Here is a 16,837-nt window from a genome sequence, read left to right on the forward strand (position 1 = left end):
AACAAAGCAGAGAGTAGGATGTAAAGGTAGTTACTCAGATTGGGAAAAGGTGGGAAGTGGTGTTCCACAAGGATTGGTGTGGGAGCACTATTGTTCATCATTTACATAAATAATTTGGACTCAGGAATCGGAAGTACAATTTCAAAATTTGCGGATGACACCAAATGGGGGGGTGTAGTTAATAGAGGAGGGGTGTGACAAAATACAGGAAGACATTAATAAACTTGTAGAATGGGTGTGTAATTGGCAAATTAACTTCAATATAGACAAGTGTGAGCTGGTACATTTTGGTAGGAAGAATAAGGAGGCCATATACTCCTTGGAAGATAAGTATCTAAATGGGGTAAAGGAACAGAGGGATCTGTGGGTACAGATACACAAATCACTAAAAGCAGCGATGCAAGTTAATAAGGTCACAAAAAATGCAAGCAAAGCTCTGGGGTTCATTTCTAGAGAGGTAGAATTGAAAAGCAGAGAAGTTATGTTAGACTTGTATAGAACCTTGGTTAGACCACACTTGGGAGTACTGCGAACAGTTCTGGTCTCCATATTATAAAAAAGGATCTAGAGGCACTGGAGAAGGTGCAATAAAGATTAACTAGAATGATACCAGAACTGAGAGGTTATACCCATCAGGAAAGGCTGAACAGGCTGGGGCCATTTTCTATAGAAAAAAGACTGAGGGGTGACCTGATAGATGATTTTAAGATTATAAAAAGGGTTTGATGGGGTAAACGTAGAGAAGATTTTTCCACTTGCAGGCGAGACCAGAACTTGGGGCCATGAATATAAGATGGTCCCTAATAAACCCAACAGGGAATTCTTTATCTAGAGAGTAGTTAGAATGCGGAACAAGGAGTAGTTGAGGCAAATAGCATGAATACATTTAAGGGGAAGCTAGATAATCACATGAGGGAGCAAGGAATAGAAGGATATGTTGATGGGGTTAGATGAAGAGAGGTGGGAGGAGGCTTGTGTGGAGCATAAACACCGGCATGGACCCGTTAGACTGACTGGCCTGTTTCTGTGCTGTAAATACTTTTAATACTTTGTAACTCCCGTCCCCATGCACCAAATCTAAAACCCTCTCTAGAACAGCACTGCAGAATAGTGACATTACATACTTTGTGTATAGCTCCTAAAGTCACGTTAAACCGTTTCTAGAGTGTTGGTACTGTACTAGTGAAGAGCAACTAACTATGTAGCACAAGTTCAACTTTCATTAAGTAAAGGATACTGTCCTCAAACTTGTAAACATCCTCAGGCTTATCTGCATCAGCATGGCAGGGAGGAAGAAAGCTAGACTTGTCCTGAGATTCGAACTGCGTTGCCTCGTTAGCCAAAGCTTTGGGAAAACAAAACGTGGGAAACATGTTACACATCGAACAGCACTCCGGTACGTTCCATAATAATACACAAAAGCAGAAGGGTAGCTATTTCCTTACACATACTGTGCTAAACACAGGATTGCAGAAATCTGTAACTGCTTCTTCACCCAGTGCAATCTTCACCCTGCCTTACTTTTTTTAAATTGGGGAAATAATTTTTCTTTTAATTTGTTCTCAACCCTAGCTGCCCTGAGGTGGTGTGGAGGACACTTCAGAGGTCATTAAGAGCCAACCACATATTGTAGGCCAGACTGGGTTTCCTTCCCTGATGAAAATTAGTGAACCAGTTGTGTTTTTACACTTTTCTGATGCTAACCCATAATAACCAGATTTATTGAGTTCAAGTTCACAACTTGGGATTTGTATCTCATGATCTCTGCGATGCTAGTCTAGTACCACAAGCACTACATTATTGCACCCAACTAAGTCCGAGACCTAAATAGTTAGATATTCTTGAGTATGTTGTACAGAGCCTAGTCAGACCCCATCTGGATTATTGCGTTCAGATTTGAGCACCAAACTTCAGGAAAGATATTGGTCTTGGAGGGGGTATAGCACAGATTCACCAAAATGATACCAGGGCTTAAAGAGTTAAATTGAGAAAAGGCTGCATGAACTTGGCTTATATTCCCATGAGGTTAGAAGGTTGAGGGGTGATCTGATCAAGGTCTTTAAGGTGATAAAGGGATTCAATAGGGTTAGATACAGAGAAACTATTTCCTCTAGTGGAGGAATCCGGAACAAGGGGGCATCATTTTAAAATTATAGCTAGGCCATTTAGGAGTGAAATCAGAAAGTACTTTTTCCACACAAGGGTAGTGAAAATCTGAAACTCCTCCCAATAGGCGGTGGTCAATTGAAATTTTCAAGACCGGGATTGACAGATTTTTGTTAGGCAAGGGTATCAAGGGATATGTAACAAAGGCAGGTAAATGGAGTTCAGGTATAGATTAGCTTCGATCTGATTGAATGGCGGGCCAGGTTCGAGGGGCTGAAAGATCCACTCCTATTTCTATGTGCAAGACAGGCCCAGGAATGGCTTGGCATCTATTCTGATCCCTCCCAAAAGTACAGCTGAGATTGAGACTAAATATGGGAAATCTCAGGTGTCAACCAGTATCCTGCTATCCCTTGTCAAGGTGCAACAGAATGCAATTTCACCTGCTGCCCTACAACATTGGACCCTGCAGAGCTGAAGTGGTCAATGACAATGAAATCTCCCAGAAAGAAAGAACAAATATGGAATGAGAAACAGTCATTTACATGGGCTCCATTGTGGACCATTTTAAATTTATTTAACCTCCTGAGGTGTCGAATGAATATAGGTAAAATGTCTAAAAAGGAGAAAACTCAATTATCTACCTGGTCTTAGGTGGCAATCAAATCCAAGTCTTAGGACATCAATTTAACATTTTAATCTACACTAGGCTGTCCAAACTGCAGCCCTGAACCTTGATACTCTGGCCCAGGCAACTCAGTCCTATTTGCCCTTAAATTTCTTGCTCACTGGCTTGTCCGGTTTGATTTTTGTGGGCATGGAGGTTTGGAAAAGGTAGTTCTGAACACATCTGCCTCATTGGTAGGTAAATCCTAAATCAGAACATGGAGATCTGTTCGTGTCAGCCGCTCGAGATAAATTGAAACTAATGGAGAACATTAATTTAAACTTTATATGTAACTCAAAGTTCTATGGTATGCAGCTGAGCAACAAGCTAAGGCAGAAGACCTGAGCTACATGGTTGCATTCAAGATGATAATCCCACGGTCTCAACAGGACTACAGTGGCTCTGAGAGTATTTCATATTCTCGACCTGTACTCAGCCGTCTAACTTTTCATCAGTTAACTGAAATAGCATTTGACAGCGGTTTATTCCATAGGCCCATCACATGAGGAAAGACTCACTGGTACTTGTGTCTGCTATCCTGCCATCACTGCTGAAATTAAATAACCTGGCTACATCCAGTATACGCATGCATTCGACATTTTTACCACCAGGGTTGCTTCCTCTGTATTTGCTCCAGTGAGAATAAGTTAAATCCTCATAAGAGTTTCTGAATCTCAATCATCCTCATTACTCTATTCCCAAACTCTCTTTAAATGCATTTTTTTTTAATAAAAGGGAAGATGCCCTAAAATGCACACAATATTCCAAGTGTGGGCTTCTTCATGAATTAGGTACAAATAACTTGTAATCAAACGTCTTCAAGATGAATCCCAGCAATTCATTAGGGTTGTTGACATTAAAATAGTTTCCCGAGAAACACCACCATTACTATTCAGGCTTTTTCCCCCAATTCCCTTTCTCATGTTCACAGCTCAGTGGCAGTTTCTGTAAACAGACAAGCCTCTTCTGACCTATACTTACATCTTTCTTCTCTGCCATGTATGGGTAAGTGCAGCCCAGGTCTAAATTAACTCCAATCACAGTAAACTGCTTACTGAAGAATACATGGGATGCTCACCACATCTAGGTGTAAAACATCACAACCCAGACCTTACAGGTTAAAACTACTGTTGTTTATTTGCAGATTAAGTAAACATTGAAGGTTTCTTGCGAATATTCAGTATTGTAATCAAACTTATACCACATACAAACTAGGGTGACTGTTTGAAAACACAGGCGTCCGTAGTTCTTACAACTCCTCTCCAATTTGTTAGAAACACACGGGGAGAAATTCGGTATCGCCCCGTTTGGGGTACTAGTATTGGCGGTGCGCAAAGTTTAGCGCCAGGCGCAATTTATCGCCACCTCGAGCGATATTGGGTAGCTGCGCTCCTGAAGGTGACTGTGGCGCTAAATCAGGTACTGCATGATAGTCTTAAGGCACTAACCCGGCGGCGCGACGCAATTTCTCCGCGGGCGGGCGCAGCGCTGGTGCTGTCAATGATCGATTTCAGCCAGACACGCTGCCGCCGGCCAGCTCTTAAAGGGGGCGGATCGATTATCATCTCCAGCCGCACCCTGCGCCTCGTAGGCCTCAAACTCGGCGGTAACCTACCTGTGGCGTCGACAACTGCATCAATATGGAGAGGGCCAGGGAGAGAGCGCAGCGCTGGCAAGGATTCTCCAGGACTTCAGCGAAGCACTGGCACCTGCCACGCAAGTGCTGAGTGCTGCCACGCAGTCAGTGGCTGGTCTCATGCAGACGCAGATTGAGGCCACGCGAGCACTGACTGCTGCCACCCTCGCTGGATCGGGCAGGATTCCCCGGGGCCCTCGCCGCACCACAGCAGGCCAGCAATCTGTGCACCAGCTGATTGCTGCGCATGCTGCGGTGCTGCCCCGTCAGAGTGCCAGCCGACCAGGGAGCTGCTGTCCGCTCTCAGGATGACAGCATTCCTGATGCCACCACTGGCACTTCTCCACTGCAGCTGCCACCATCTGTAGGACAGACTGCTTCCGCCCATGCGGAGTTGGAGCAGTCAGCAGCCGGGCCCTCCAGGCCCAGAGCTGGTCCAGGCCCTACCTCAAGGGCATCTGCGGTCTCAGTTTCGGACAGTCAGCAGGCCTCCCCCAGCCTTGCTGCAGCCACTGGGGTCCCATTACGGAGGAGCTGCAGGGCGGGAACGGGGCAATTCCGCAAGGGAAGCAGATCACCATCGAGGGGCAAAAAGTAGAAGGTGCTGCTAAATTATGTTATTTCTTTCATTCAAGGCTGAGGATGCTGGTCTGAATGTTGGTTATGTTTTGGACATTGTCTCCAGGGTGTGAGAGACAGTTATTTTTTTTAATTTTTATTCATTGATGGGATGTGGGCGTCGCTGGCTAGGCCTGCATTTAGTGCCCATCCCTAATTACCCTAGAGAAGATGGTGGTGAGCCGCCTTCTTGAACCGCTGCAGTCCATATGGTGTAGGTACACCCACAATGCTGTTAGGAAGGGAGTTCCAGGATTTTGGCCCAGTGACAGTGAAGGAACAGCGATACAGGTCCAAGTCAGGATGGTGTGTGGCTTGGAGGGGAACTTGTTCCCATGCGTCTGCTGCCCTTGTCCTTGTTTTGGACATTGTCTCCAGGGTGTGAGAGACAGTTATGTGGCAGTCTGTTTGTTTTGCTGTTTGTTTCCATTGCTTTGTCATGCGGGAAGGATACACATTTTGTTAAATAAAGAAGTTTATTTATTCACAATGTCCATGTCAGTTCTTTGCACTAATTTTTGCCTTGACCGGCTTAGGGGTAGCAGAACGGTTCCATTCATGGCAGAAAGCATTCCCTCAGAGGGGCCTAGAAGCGACTTGCTATAAGCCTCTGACGGACGGCCCTTGCAGTTTGTGCCTCCCTCCCGTCTTGGTGCTCCTCCTCCTCTGCTGGTGCTTCAATGTCTGGTGGCATTGGCTGGGTCCTGAGGATTGCCAGGTTATGCAGCATGCAACACACAACCATGAAGTGGGAGACTCGCTCAGGCTCCTCCGGAATGGTCCAGACAGTGGAACCGTTGCTTCAGCACGCCGATTGTGTGCTCAATGATGTTCCTGGTCGCTTGATGGCTCTCATTGTAACGTTCTTCAGCAGGGGTGCTGGGCGAACGGAGCGGGGTCATCAGCCAGGGGCACAGAGGATAGCCCTTGTCCCCGAGAAGCCAGCCTCCTGGGTGAGCCAGGGCTTCGAAAAGGTCTGCCACAGAAGTCTGGCGCAGGATGAAGGCGTCGTGGCTGCTGCCTGGAAAGCGAGCATTGACAACGAGTATCAGCTGTCGGTGGTCACAGACCAGCTGTACATTCAAAGAATGGAACCCCTTTCGGTTGCGGAAATCCTCCGCATTCTCTAGAGGCGCCCGCAAAGCCACATGCGTGCAGTCAATGGCGCCCTACATCATGGGGAAGCCCGCTATCCTTACGAAGCCCTCTGCGCACTCTCGCTGCTTGTCCGGGGTCATTGGGAAGGAGATGTACTGCCGTCTCCTTTTAAAGAGGGCATTAGTCACTTGACGGATGCAGCAATGCACCGCGAACTGTGAGATGTTGGCAATGTCCCCAGCAGCGGCCTGAAAGGAGCCGCTGGCATAGAAGTTTAGAGCCACAGTGATCTTCACAGCCACCGACAGAGATGCCCTGCACCTTAGTTGAGGCTGCGGATCTGGCTGAAGCAGGTGGCAGAGCTCAGTGGCCACCTCCTTATTGAAGCGCAGCCTTCGGAAACACTGCTCCTCCGACATGTTGATATACGAAAACTGTTGGCGGAAAACCCTGGCAGCGTAAGGTCTCGTGTGCTGACGTCTGTAGGCCCTCCTCCGTCTGGCCATGCCTGCCACTCTATCCCTGCGTCTCTGTGCCCTGTCAATATGATTGAGAAGGACGACGTGCCCATCCAATGCAGCCCCCATAGTAAGTGCGCACTGAAAGTTATGCCGGTTGAGAAGCTTACCAACTGCAAAGTAATGTTCAGAAGGCTAAAGTTACTCAGCCAGCGCTGGCTCACTGCAGAAATGGCTCTCCGTTTCTCTCTGAGCAACTCTCTCTCTCTCTCACACAGATGTGGTCCAAAAATGGCTACCACTAACAATCCAGGAAGAGTCCCCTTTAAATAGCACCGCCCCCAGCCCGACAGCGACTGGGAAACGTTCAAGGTAACCTGTCCTTGTTAGCGCCAGGCGGAACGGAGGGGGGCGCCACTGAATTTCCGGTCCGGGGCGCCCCAAGGGCATTGCACAATGAAATGACGTCATGATCTGCATGCGCCGGTGAGCGGGCGCAACGGTTTAGCGCCGGCGCTAAATGTCCGATCAATTTGGGAAGAGACGCAGGGTTCCCTGCGCCTGGGCGCTAGTTGGTTAGCGCCCCACTTCTCGACCTCTTTAGGCGCCAATGGGTGGCGCAACCAACCGAATATTTCCCCCACAATCTATACTGGTATACACACAAGATTATTCTTATGGTGCTCTAATCACTCCATTCAAGTAGAGGCATAACAAACAGACAACTGAAGACCACGAGAAAGTGGATTATAATAATATTTTTTCCTTTGAGGTTCAACAATTTGCAACACTCAGGCAATCAAAATGTTAAAACTTTAACGCCTTAGTCAACAGTGGAGGAAGGGCCTAGAACAGGGGCATCCAAGCTTTTCCCTTGGTGGGCTGCATATAAAGTTTCAATCCACATTCCCATTAATGCCCAGATATCTCGAGTTGCTGACACTAACAGATCTCAGTGTTCTGATTTAGGACTCATCCACCAATGAGGCAACAGCGTTAAAATCACCCTTTGCCAAGCCTCTCGGCCCATACAATTCAGAGTTTCCAGGGCTTGGAGGGTCTGATTGCCAGGGCTCGGGGCTGTGTGGCTCCAGGATTGTAGGTTGGGTACCTCTGGCCCATGAATTGTCTCTCCTCTCGGTGGTGTTTACATCCTCCCAGTTAGACTGGCTTTTAACATTGGATAACAGAAGAAATTACAGTTTTAGACCGCTACCATCAAGATGAATTCATACATATGAAGTACAACTGTAGGGGGTACCAAGGAAACAAACACTGGGCTCTGTTTTGGGAAGTCCAACAGGGATAAAAACCATCAAGATACAATTAGGACAAACATACTTATTGAGTAAGTTAACAAAGGCTAATTGTAGCCAGCCATGTGCACGGGGTACCACACACTAACTGCCACAGAACAAAGAACATTTCATACAGACATCCAAAGATACTGCCGGCTGATGCCATTTTGAATACAGATTAACCCTATTTAAAATATAAATATAAAAAGATATAGGGCCAAAAACTGTGGTCAGCGGCGTACCTCTGAGAGTACGGCATCATAGCCACCGCTAAATCCGGGCCATAGTATTCCGATTTTCATCATAAACCCACCATTCTGTACCGCAGCCTGTTCCCGGTTTTTACTTCGCAGTACTTTTCATACCCTTTAGAATAATTTTTCACAGCCTCAAGACTATTCTTCCCCTCTGTTTCAGTCACTGTGATCCAGGTCCGGATTTATTTCACAAACGACAACATAAATTAGGGCGCGTGGATGAAGTACTTTCAGTGTTAAGTACTCACCGAGAAGAACTAAGCATAGAAACTATTTATTATATATCTCCTCCCAGACAGATGATATTCCCCAATTGTTCAGAACTGCGGAGATCCATAATGCCAAGTGTCTCTGCATTAAAGATTCTTTCATGTATCATGTACTTAATGTGCCTATGTCTTACTAGCTGTCACTAAAGTGAGCAGACATTTTCATTTCTCCACTCATGGCTGCTGATTCTTAGTGCCCAATGCAATGCAAAAGCTTAGCGCTGGCCAATTGTCGCAATGGATGGTTTACGTGATTTATCCATGTAACTTGACAAAATAGTCATTAAACCTCAATGCCCTTCCCCGTGCATCTTTCCTCAGATCAATAACTCAGATTTCTCTAAATAAAAATATTTTCTGCATGGAGATTGTTTGATCTTATCATAGTTATGGAGCAACCATTGCCACATAATTTGACTCCTTTACCCGTTATTCCTTTCTTATCAATGATATTTTCTGCTGCTTTGGCCACAGCTTTCTGCAAAGTCTCGTTCCCAACCTGATTCAGCCTGCGGGAGCTCAAGGCACGTTTCTGCTTGATAGTACCAAAGGCCTCAATGAGAGAGTCCACCTAGAAATCAACAGCATGCAGTTAATACATCGGTTTGGTTAATTACTTCCTTCCTATTCATAGGCCTGTACAGGCTGGTTAAACTAAAATTGAATGAATGCAATATTTTAATTCCTGATTGTTCAAGCAGTTGACCTAAAGGCCTTGAGGTCTTTCTTCAGGTTTCTACTTACTCCCACTTATTTACCTTGGTTGAACAAATTCCATTAGCTCGCACTTGTCACATGAACACATGATGCCACGTGAGATGGAAAAGTAAACACAAACCAACTCACAGGACTGAACTGTGCCTCCTAGTAGATGACTGCCACATTTGTTAGTGCCTATGAGAAAGCCCCATATACTCAGCTGAAGGGTGCTATGTGATTAAGATGTAGCATCACCAGTGTTGGGACAAACCTGCTCCACTTTGCACCTAGCCAGACCCTAGACGCAAGGCACAGAGTAGAAGTGAAGGATTGCAGAATTTCTGTACCAGTCATTCAAACCAAGGCTACTCTCGCAGTTACTGGCAGTTAGTTACAAAGCAACATTCAGAGAAGCCGGACAGAAAATCGCCGTCAGCCTGGTGACGCTTGGTGTTCAGGGGAAAGGAAGGAGAAAGAACTTTAAGAACACATACAAATGTCAGGGTGAGAAATGGCCACGTGTGACGTCCCATCCCGCTGGTATCTCAACTCTTCCATCATGGTATTCTGAATAACCCCAATGTTTTTGTTTCGATTACCTTGCTTGGTATTTATTTTTTCAAACATTAAGTAAATAAAGGATTTTAACTCAATCTCTGGGTTGCTAGTCCACTATCACAACCACCAAGCTACAGTACTCGTAAGTATATTTATGTCAGAGAACCTTATTTTTAAGCAATCTACTGTGACCGCCTCTATATTATTGTTTACTGACCCTGTGATCAGGGAGTATTTATACAGAACAAATCCTCAGGTGGTTCAATAAGTGGGGCAAATTGCACATGGCCTGTGGAAGCAGAGTTGATGAGCTGAATGGTCTTTTCTCGTTTCATGAGTTGCTTCCCCACAAGGAGAGTTTAAAACCAGAAATGTTAACAATGGGTAAATGCAATGGGTGATGTAGCAAACAGCTCAGCAGTTTTATCTCTGGTCTGTGCTAATTAGCCAATCTCAGCCAGGGCAGCGGTGGGAATACTACAATTATCCACATCAATGCTGGACTAGAAACACTGCAGGGTTGCTGTCTGTGCAGCAGTGCTTCTATGTGGACAGGACTCTACATGGAGGCCTCAATGGACAAATAGTCCAATATCTATTCACGTAGAACAGCCACTTGGGTGAGGTACCAGATGGGTGTCACTGCTCATGGAACCGTAGGCCAACAATTTATCCTTGTGGCCAGTACTGGCAGGAGGCTGTAAGTAACCCAATCTCTCCTCAGCTGGAACAGTATTTAAAATTGGGGACACATCGGCAAAGCAGCATTAACTGGGGTGGGTGGATGGGGGGAAAAGAAATCAAGGATTTCAATATAGAATTAGGTTTGCTTTCATGTGGCGTCATCGAATTCATACTTCAGTGATTCAAAAAAAAAATCATTCTCAGGATGTGGTAGTCACTGGCAAAACCAGCATTTATTGCCCAACCCTAGTTGCACTGAGGTGGTGGTGTTGGAGGGCCTTCTTGAACCGCTGTAGTCCGTGTGATGAAAGTGCTTCCACAGAACTGCTAGATAGGGAGTTCCAGGATTTTGACCCAGTGATAATGAAGGAATGACTAATTATGTTCAAGTCAGGATAGTGTGTGACTTGGAGGGGAACTTGGAGGTGCCCTTGTCCTTCTGGCTGGTGGAGGTCACGGATTTGGGAGGTGCTGCTGAAGAAGCCTTGGTGAGTAGCTGCAGTGCAACTCATAGATAATACAGTGCCGTCTTTGTCAAATGCTGCACAAAGAATAATTACCTTCTCCCTGTAAGAGGTGCGTTTTTCATTGGTATCTCCTTCTGCAGCAGATTCACCTGAGGAGACAACACTAGCATCAATACGTTGCTCCGACTTATAATGGACATTTCAAATAATTCTTGGCAGATGAGATTGGAAGTCCAGCACTGCACACACAACTGATGTCACAGGTAATGGTGCTCTGGTTCATTGTCAGACCACAATAAGGAACCCCCGATAAAACTTGAGAAATAAAATAACGTGCATTTATTGCATCTCTCAAGCATCCCAAAGTGCGTTACATGGAATCCTGCTCGCCTATTACTCCTGTCCTCAACGATCTATTGGCTCCTGGTCCTTCAACACCTCAAATTGAAAATCCTTATCCTTGTGATTAAATCTCTCCATTGCCTCGTCCCTCCCTGTCTTTGTAACCTCCTACAGCCCTAACCTGCCAACCCCCAACTCTCTGTTCCACTGACTCTGCTCTCTTGTGCATTCCAACCCACCCCGCCTTTCTCTACCATTGTCAACCATGCCTGGAACCATCTAGGCCCCACACTCTGGAATTGCCTCCCTCTCTTCCTTAAAGCCCAGCTCTTTGACCAAACTTTTGGTCACCCCTCCCAAAACCTTCTTGGGTTTAGCATCCAGTTTTTTGATCACACCTCTGAAATGTCTCGGGACATTTTGACATTGAAGGCACTATATCAATGCAGTCTTTGTCAAATGCTACACAAAGAATAATTACTGTTGTGTCTGAATAGCTGCAATGACAGAGACTTTTTTTTTGGGTGGGGGGGAAAGGAATAGGTCTCCTCATCAACCAGTTCAAAATTACATTTCATACCCTCACAAAAGTGCATTAAAGTTATAAGATTTAACAATGGAACAGAGCTAAAAAAAAACATTTTGCTAATCATGCCATGCGTACACTGTTCCATTTTTAGGGCACAACAGGCACATTGACCGTTAAAGATTTTTTTTTGCTGACCTAAATTGCCCTTAGACCCTGGAAAAGCAGAGACATTACAGCATGCTCCTGATTGCGGAAAGTTAATCCATTTCGGCAGAAAGGAAGCAACTGTCAATAGCAATGCCCCTTCTTATTTCTCAAGGGCTAGATAAGTTCTGCAGTACAGTGGTTAGCAACTAGCTAACAAGAGTCTGGATTCTTGCAGTTCCCCTTATTGAACTGAGCCAGAGATCAGAAAGGTTCCAGGTTCAATCTTTAATTTATACCGAGTTAACTCAGGGAGTAACAAATCGGTCTGTGTTCCCCTGGTTCGGGCGGGGAAAAGTCAACCGGAGGTCCCTCTTAATCACTCCTGCTGGAAATGTGCACGTGCAGACAACAGGCGAGAACAGTTCAGCTGAGATGCTCCTGATGATCGAACAGTCTGCTGGCACTCACTGTCTAGGCTCACAAATCAAGAATGGCCATCAGGACAAGCTGCCAGTAGTCAACCAGAACCAGAAGTGCGCCAATCAAGAGTCATGCCTTCAGGAGAAGACGGAGTACCTGTGCTGCGGTCTCAATAGGGTCAAACCCGGTTAAGCATAACTCCACCTTAACAGCTATACCCTGCTCTGGGCCCCAGACTACCTGTGAGCAACGTCACAGGAGGTTAGCTAGCATTATTTGGGGAAAATAAGCAGAGAGGCTGGCCAGTTTCAAAACCATCTCATTTTCATTTCTTATTTCTACCACCTCAACTCAAAAAACTCCTTAAATGTCCCATCAAGAGATCATTTGAGGTCATACGTAGCCTGAATTCCTTGTGTTTATTTGTGTGCTCACTTTGGCTGCTGCTCCATGCCCATTACTTCAATCTTTTTTTCCACCTCTCCTGTCACCTTTCATTTCTCCCCTCAGCTACTTTGCCCCCTACCCACCCCCATCTTTATCCCAACCCATCACTACGACTGTGCCTTCCTGCTGACATTCAAGGCTACCCGTTTTGGATAAGCCTAAAGCTACCCTCTGTGCATCTCTTTGCATTTTCCAAGGACCCTTCTAAACACCCATTGCTACCTCCTTAGGAGCAGCAACCTCAACTGCCCCATCCTCGTTTGCCAGCATTCCTGCCCAGCACACTCGCTGGAAGCGAACTTCACAAAGCTCCTTCCCTCCCACTTACCCCACCCACCATTACCACTTTGGACTCTGCCAGCAGATCAACAATCACCACCCTCCTCTGCGTTTCTCTCCAGAATGTTTGTTCACTCAGACATGGCCCTTGCCAACCACAATCTTATTGTGGCTTTGACGGAAAGTTGGCCTTCCAGTCCCTGTCCCCAGAAAAACAGTTGCTCTCTCACATTCTAGTCGAACCCTCTGGTATGGCTCTCATCTTCACACCCTCAATTCCAAGGGGCACTGACTTGAATGTATCTGCCACACAACTGGTTTGGCCATCAATTGCCAGATCTAGCTGGACTAGATCAGGCACTATTGGGCCCCCCCCCCACTGCACTGCCAAAACTATTCACTACTCCAGGATCAGTCTGGAATGCAGAGATAATCCCGACTTCTTTTCTCCACTACCAGCCATCTCCTTAAACACCTCTCCCCTGGCACCTCCAACAAGTGCAAGGAGCTCATGGACTTCATTATCACAAAGACTAAGACTATCCTTTCAGCTGCCTCTGCCGCACCCCCCTTCCCAGCCAAGCCAAACATCCACCCAGGGTCCCACCCTGCCCTAGCCCTGAACCCACGTCTTCTTCAGTTTCTCCCTCCATGCCCTCTCTGAGCTCATCTCTTCCATGAGGCCCACCTACTGCTCCCTTGACCCTATTCCCAACTAAACTGCTGACCACCCAACTTCCCTTCCGGTCCACGCCAGCTGATAGATACGGTTAACAGTTCCTTTTCCTCTGGTACTTTCCTCCTACCTATATGCAGTCATTACCCTCTTCCTCAAAAAGCCACCCGACACCTCGGTCCTTGCAAACCACCGCTCCATCTCCAACCTTCATTTCATAAGAACATAAGAAATAGGAGCAGGAGTAGGCCAATCAGCCCCTCGAGCCTGCTCCACCATTCAATAAGATCATGGCTGATCTGATCCTAACCTCAAATATACTATCACTCTCCATCTCACCCGAACCCATGTGATCTCCCGGGAGAGGCGAAAAACCAGATTTTTTAAAAAAACAATGGCCAATTTGGGAGAAAAAATCTGGGAAATTCCTCTCCGACCCATCTAGGCGATCGAAACTCGTCCAGGAGATCACTCTGTCCCTATATTTTCTACAGTACTTACCTTCTGTAAAGGCGATCTCCACCCCAGCCAGGAACAGGAATAAAACCATCTCCTGAAATCTAACACAGAATTAGAACACAAGAAGTAGGAGCAGAACCAGGCTACACGGCCCCTGGGCCCACTCCACTACCCACAGGGCCACGACCATTCCGAACCTAGACTCATGTCCAATTTCCTGCCCGCTCCCCATAACCCTTAATTCCCTTTACTTCTAGGAAGCTATCTATTTCTGTTTTAAATTTATTTAATGATGTAGCTTCCACAGCTTTCTGGGGCAGCAAATTCCACAAACCAACCACCCTCTGAGTGAAGAAGTTTCTCCTCATCTCAGTTTTGAAAGAGCAGCCCCTTATTCTAAGATTATGCCCCCTAGTTCTAGTTTCATCCATCATTGGGAACATCCTCACCGCATCCACCCGATCAAGCCCCTTCACAATCTTATATGTTTCAATAAGATCGCCTCTCATTCTTCTGAACTCCAATGAGTAGAGTCCCAATCTACTCAACCTCTCATCATATGTCCACCCCCTCATCCCCGGAATTAACCGAGTGAACCTTCTTTGTACTGACTCGAGCGCAAGTATGTCTTTTCTTAAGTATGGACACCAAAACTGTACGCAGTATTCCAGGTGCGGTCTCACCAATACCTCCCTATTTTTATATTCTATCCCCCTAGCAATGAAAGCCAAGATTCCATTGGCCTTCTTAATCACTTGCTGCACCTGCATACTAACCTTTTGAGTTTCGTGCACCAGGACCCCCAGATCCCTTTGTACTTCAGTACTTTCCAGTTTCTTGCCATTAAGATAATAACTTGCTCTATGATTTTTCCTGCCAAAGTGCATAACCTCACACTTTCCAGTATTGTATTCCATCTGCCAAATCTCTGCCCACTTACTTAGCCTGTCTATGTCCCTTTGCAGGTTTTTTTATGTCCTCCTCACTCACTACTTTCCCTCCCATCTTTGTATCATCTGCAAACTTTGATATGTTACACTCGGTCCCCTCCTCCAAATCGTTAATATAGATTGTAAAGAGTTGGGGACCCAGCACTGACCCCTGCGGAACACCACTAGTTACTGATTGCCAGTCTGAGAATGAACCATTTATCCCAACTCTCTGCTTTCTGTTAGAGAGCCAATGCTCCACCCACGCCAGAATATTACCCCCAATCCCGTGATTTTTTATCTTGAGCAATAATCTTTTGTGTGGCACCTTGTCAAATACCTTTTGGAAGTCTAAATACACTACGTCCATTGGTTCCCCTTTATCCACCCTGTATGTTACTTCCTCAAAGAACTCAAGCCAATTTGTCAAACATGACTTCCCCTTCATGAAACCATGCTGAGTTTGTCCTATTAAATTATGTTTATCCAAATGTCCCGTTACTGTCTCCTTAATAATGGACTCTAAAATTTTACCAACCACAGATGTTAGGCTAACAGGTCTATAGTTTCCAGCCTTCTGCCCTTTTTAAATAAGGGTGTTACATTAGCAGTTTTCCAATCTGCCGGGACCTTTGCTGAGTCCAGGGAGTTTTGGAAAATTATTACCAATGCATCCACAATCCCTACCGCCACTTCCCTCAAGACCCTAGGATGTAAGCCATCAGGTCCAGGGGATTTATCCGCCTTGAGTCCCATTATTTTACCAAGTACCACTTCCTTAGTGATTTTAATCGTATTTAGCTCCTCCCCCCCTAGAGCCCCCTGTTTGTCCAGTGTTGGGATATTCTTCGTATCCTCTACCATAAAGACTGATACAAAATATTTGTTCAGTGTTTTTGCCATCTCCATGTTTCCCACCATTAATTTCCCGGTCTCATCCTCTAAGGGACCAACATTTTACTTTAGCCACCCTTTTTCTTTTTATATAACTATAGAAACTTTTGCTATCTGTTTTTATATTTTTTGCTAATTTACTTTCATAATCTATCTTCCCTTTCTTAATCAATCTTTTAGTTATTTTTTGCTGTCTTTTAAAGACTTCCCAATCTTCTATCCTCCCACTAGATTTGGCTACCTTATATGCCCTTGTTTTTAGTTGGATACTATCCTTAATTACTTTACTTAGCCACGGATGGCTATCTTTTCTTTTACACCCTTTTTTCCTCAGTGGAATATATATTTTTTGGAAGATGTAAAATAACTCCTTAAATGTACACCACTGATCATGTACCGTCTTACCCTTTAATCTATTTTCCCAGTCCACTCTCATCAATCCCGCTCTCATACCTTCATAGTCTCCTTTATTCAAGCTCAGCACGCTTGTTTGAGATCCAATCTTCTCACCCTCTAATTGAATATGGAATTCAACCATGTTATGGTCACTCATTCCAAGGGGATCCTTTACTAGGACATTTTTAATTAATCCTGTCTCATTACACAGGACCAAATCTAAGGGTGCTTGCCCCCTGGTCGGTTTAGTTACATATGCTGCTCAAGAAACCCATCCCTAATACACTCAATGAACTCATCCTCAAGGCTGCCCTGCCCAATTTGATTTGTCCAGTTAATATGATAGTTAAAATCCCCCATAATTATAGCTGTTCACTTATTACAAGCCTCAACTATTTCCTGATTAATACTCTGTCCAACAGAGTTGCAACTGTTCGGAGGCCTATAGACTACACCCACTAGTGTTTTTTTTCCCCTTATTATTCCTTATCTCCACCCAAACTG

The 16,837-nt window shown here is 45.4% G+C and overlaps 1 protein-coding gene across 3 annotated transcripts in view; it reads right to left on the reverse strand.

Annotated features, from left to right (window-relative positions):
* The window catches only part of polr1e (RNA polymerase I subunit E), a 67,033-nt gene that overhangs the window by 41,996 nt on the left and 8,200 nt on the right, over positions 1-16,837 (reverse strand). For all 3 annotated transcript variants that reach the window (XM_085983637.1, XM_085983635.1, XM_085983636.1), the window contains exons 5-7: positions 10,909-10,964; positions 8,834-8,978; positions 1,238-1,345 (exon numbers count right to left, since the gene is read on the reverse strand). In XM_085983637.1, coding sequence (XP_085839763.1) covers positions 1,238-1,345; positions 8,834-8,978; positions 10,909-10,964 — 309 coding nt within the window. The remainder of the gene's footprint in view (positions 1-1,237; positions 1,346-8,833; positions 8,979-10,908; positions 10,965-16,837) is intronic.

Source organism: Somniosus microcephalus, chromosome 1, assembly GCF_052327205.1.
Source record: "Somniosus microcephalus isolate GS21.2 chromosome 1, FLI_Smic_1.0, whole genome shotgun sequence".
Classification (NCBI taxonomy): Eukaryota; Metazoa; Chordata; class Chondrichthyes; order Squaliformes; family Somniosidae; genus Somniosus; species Somniosus microcephalus.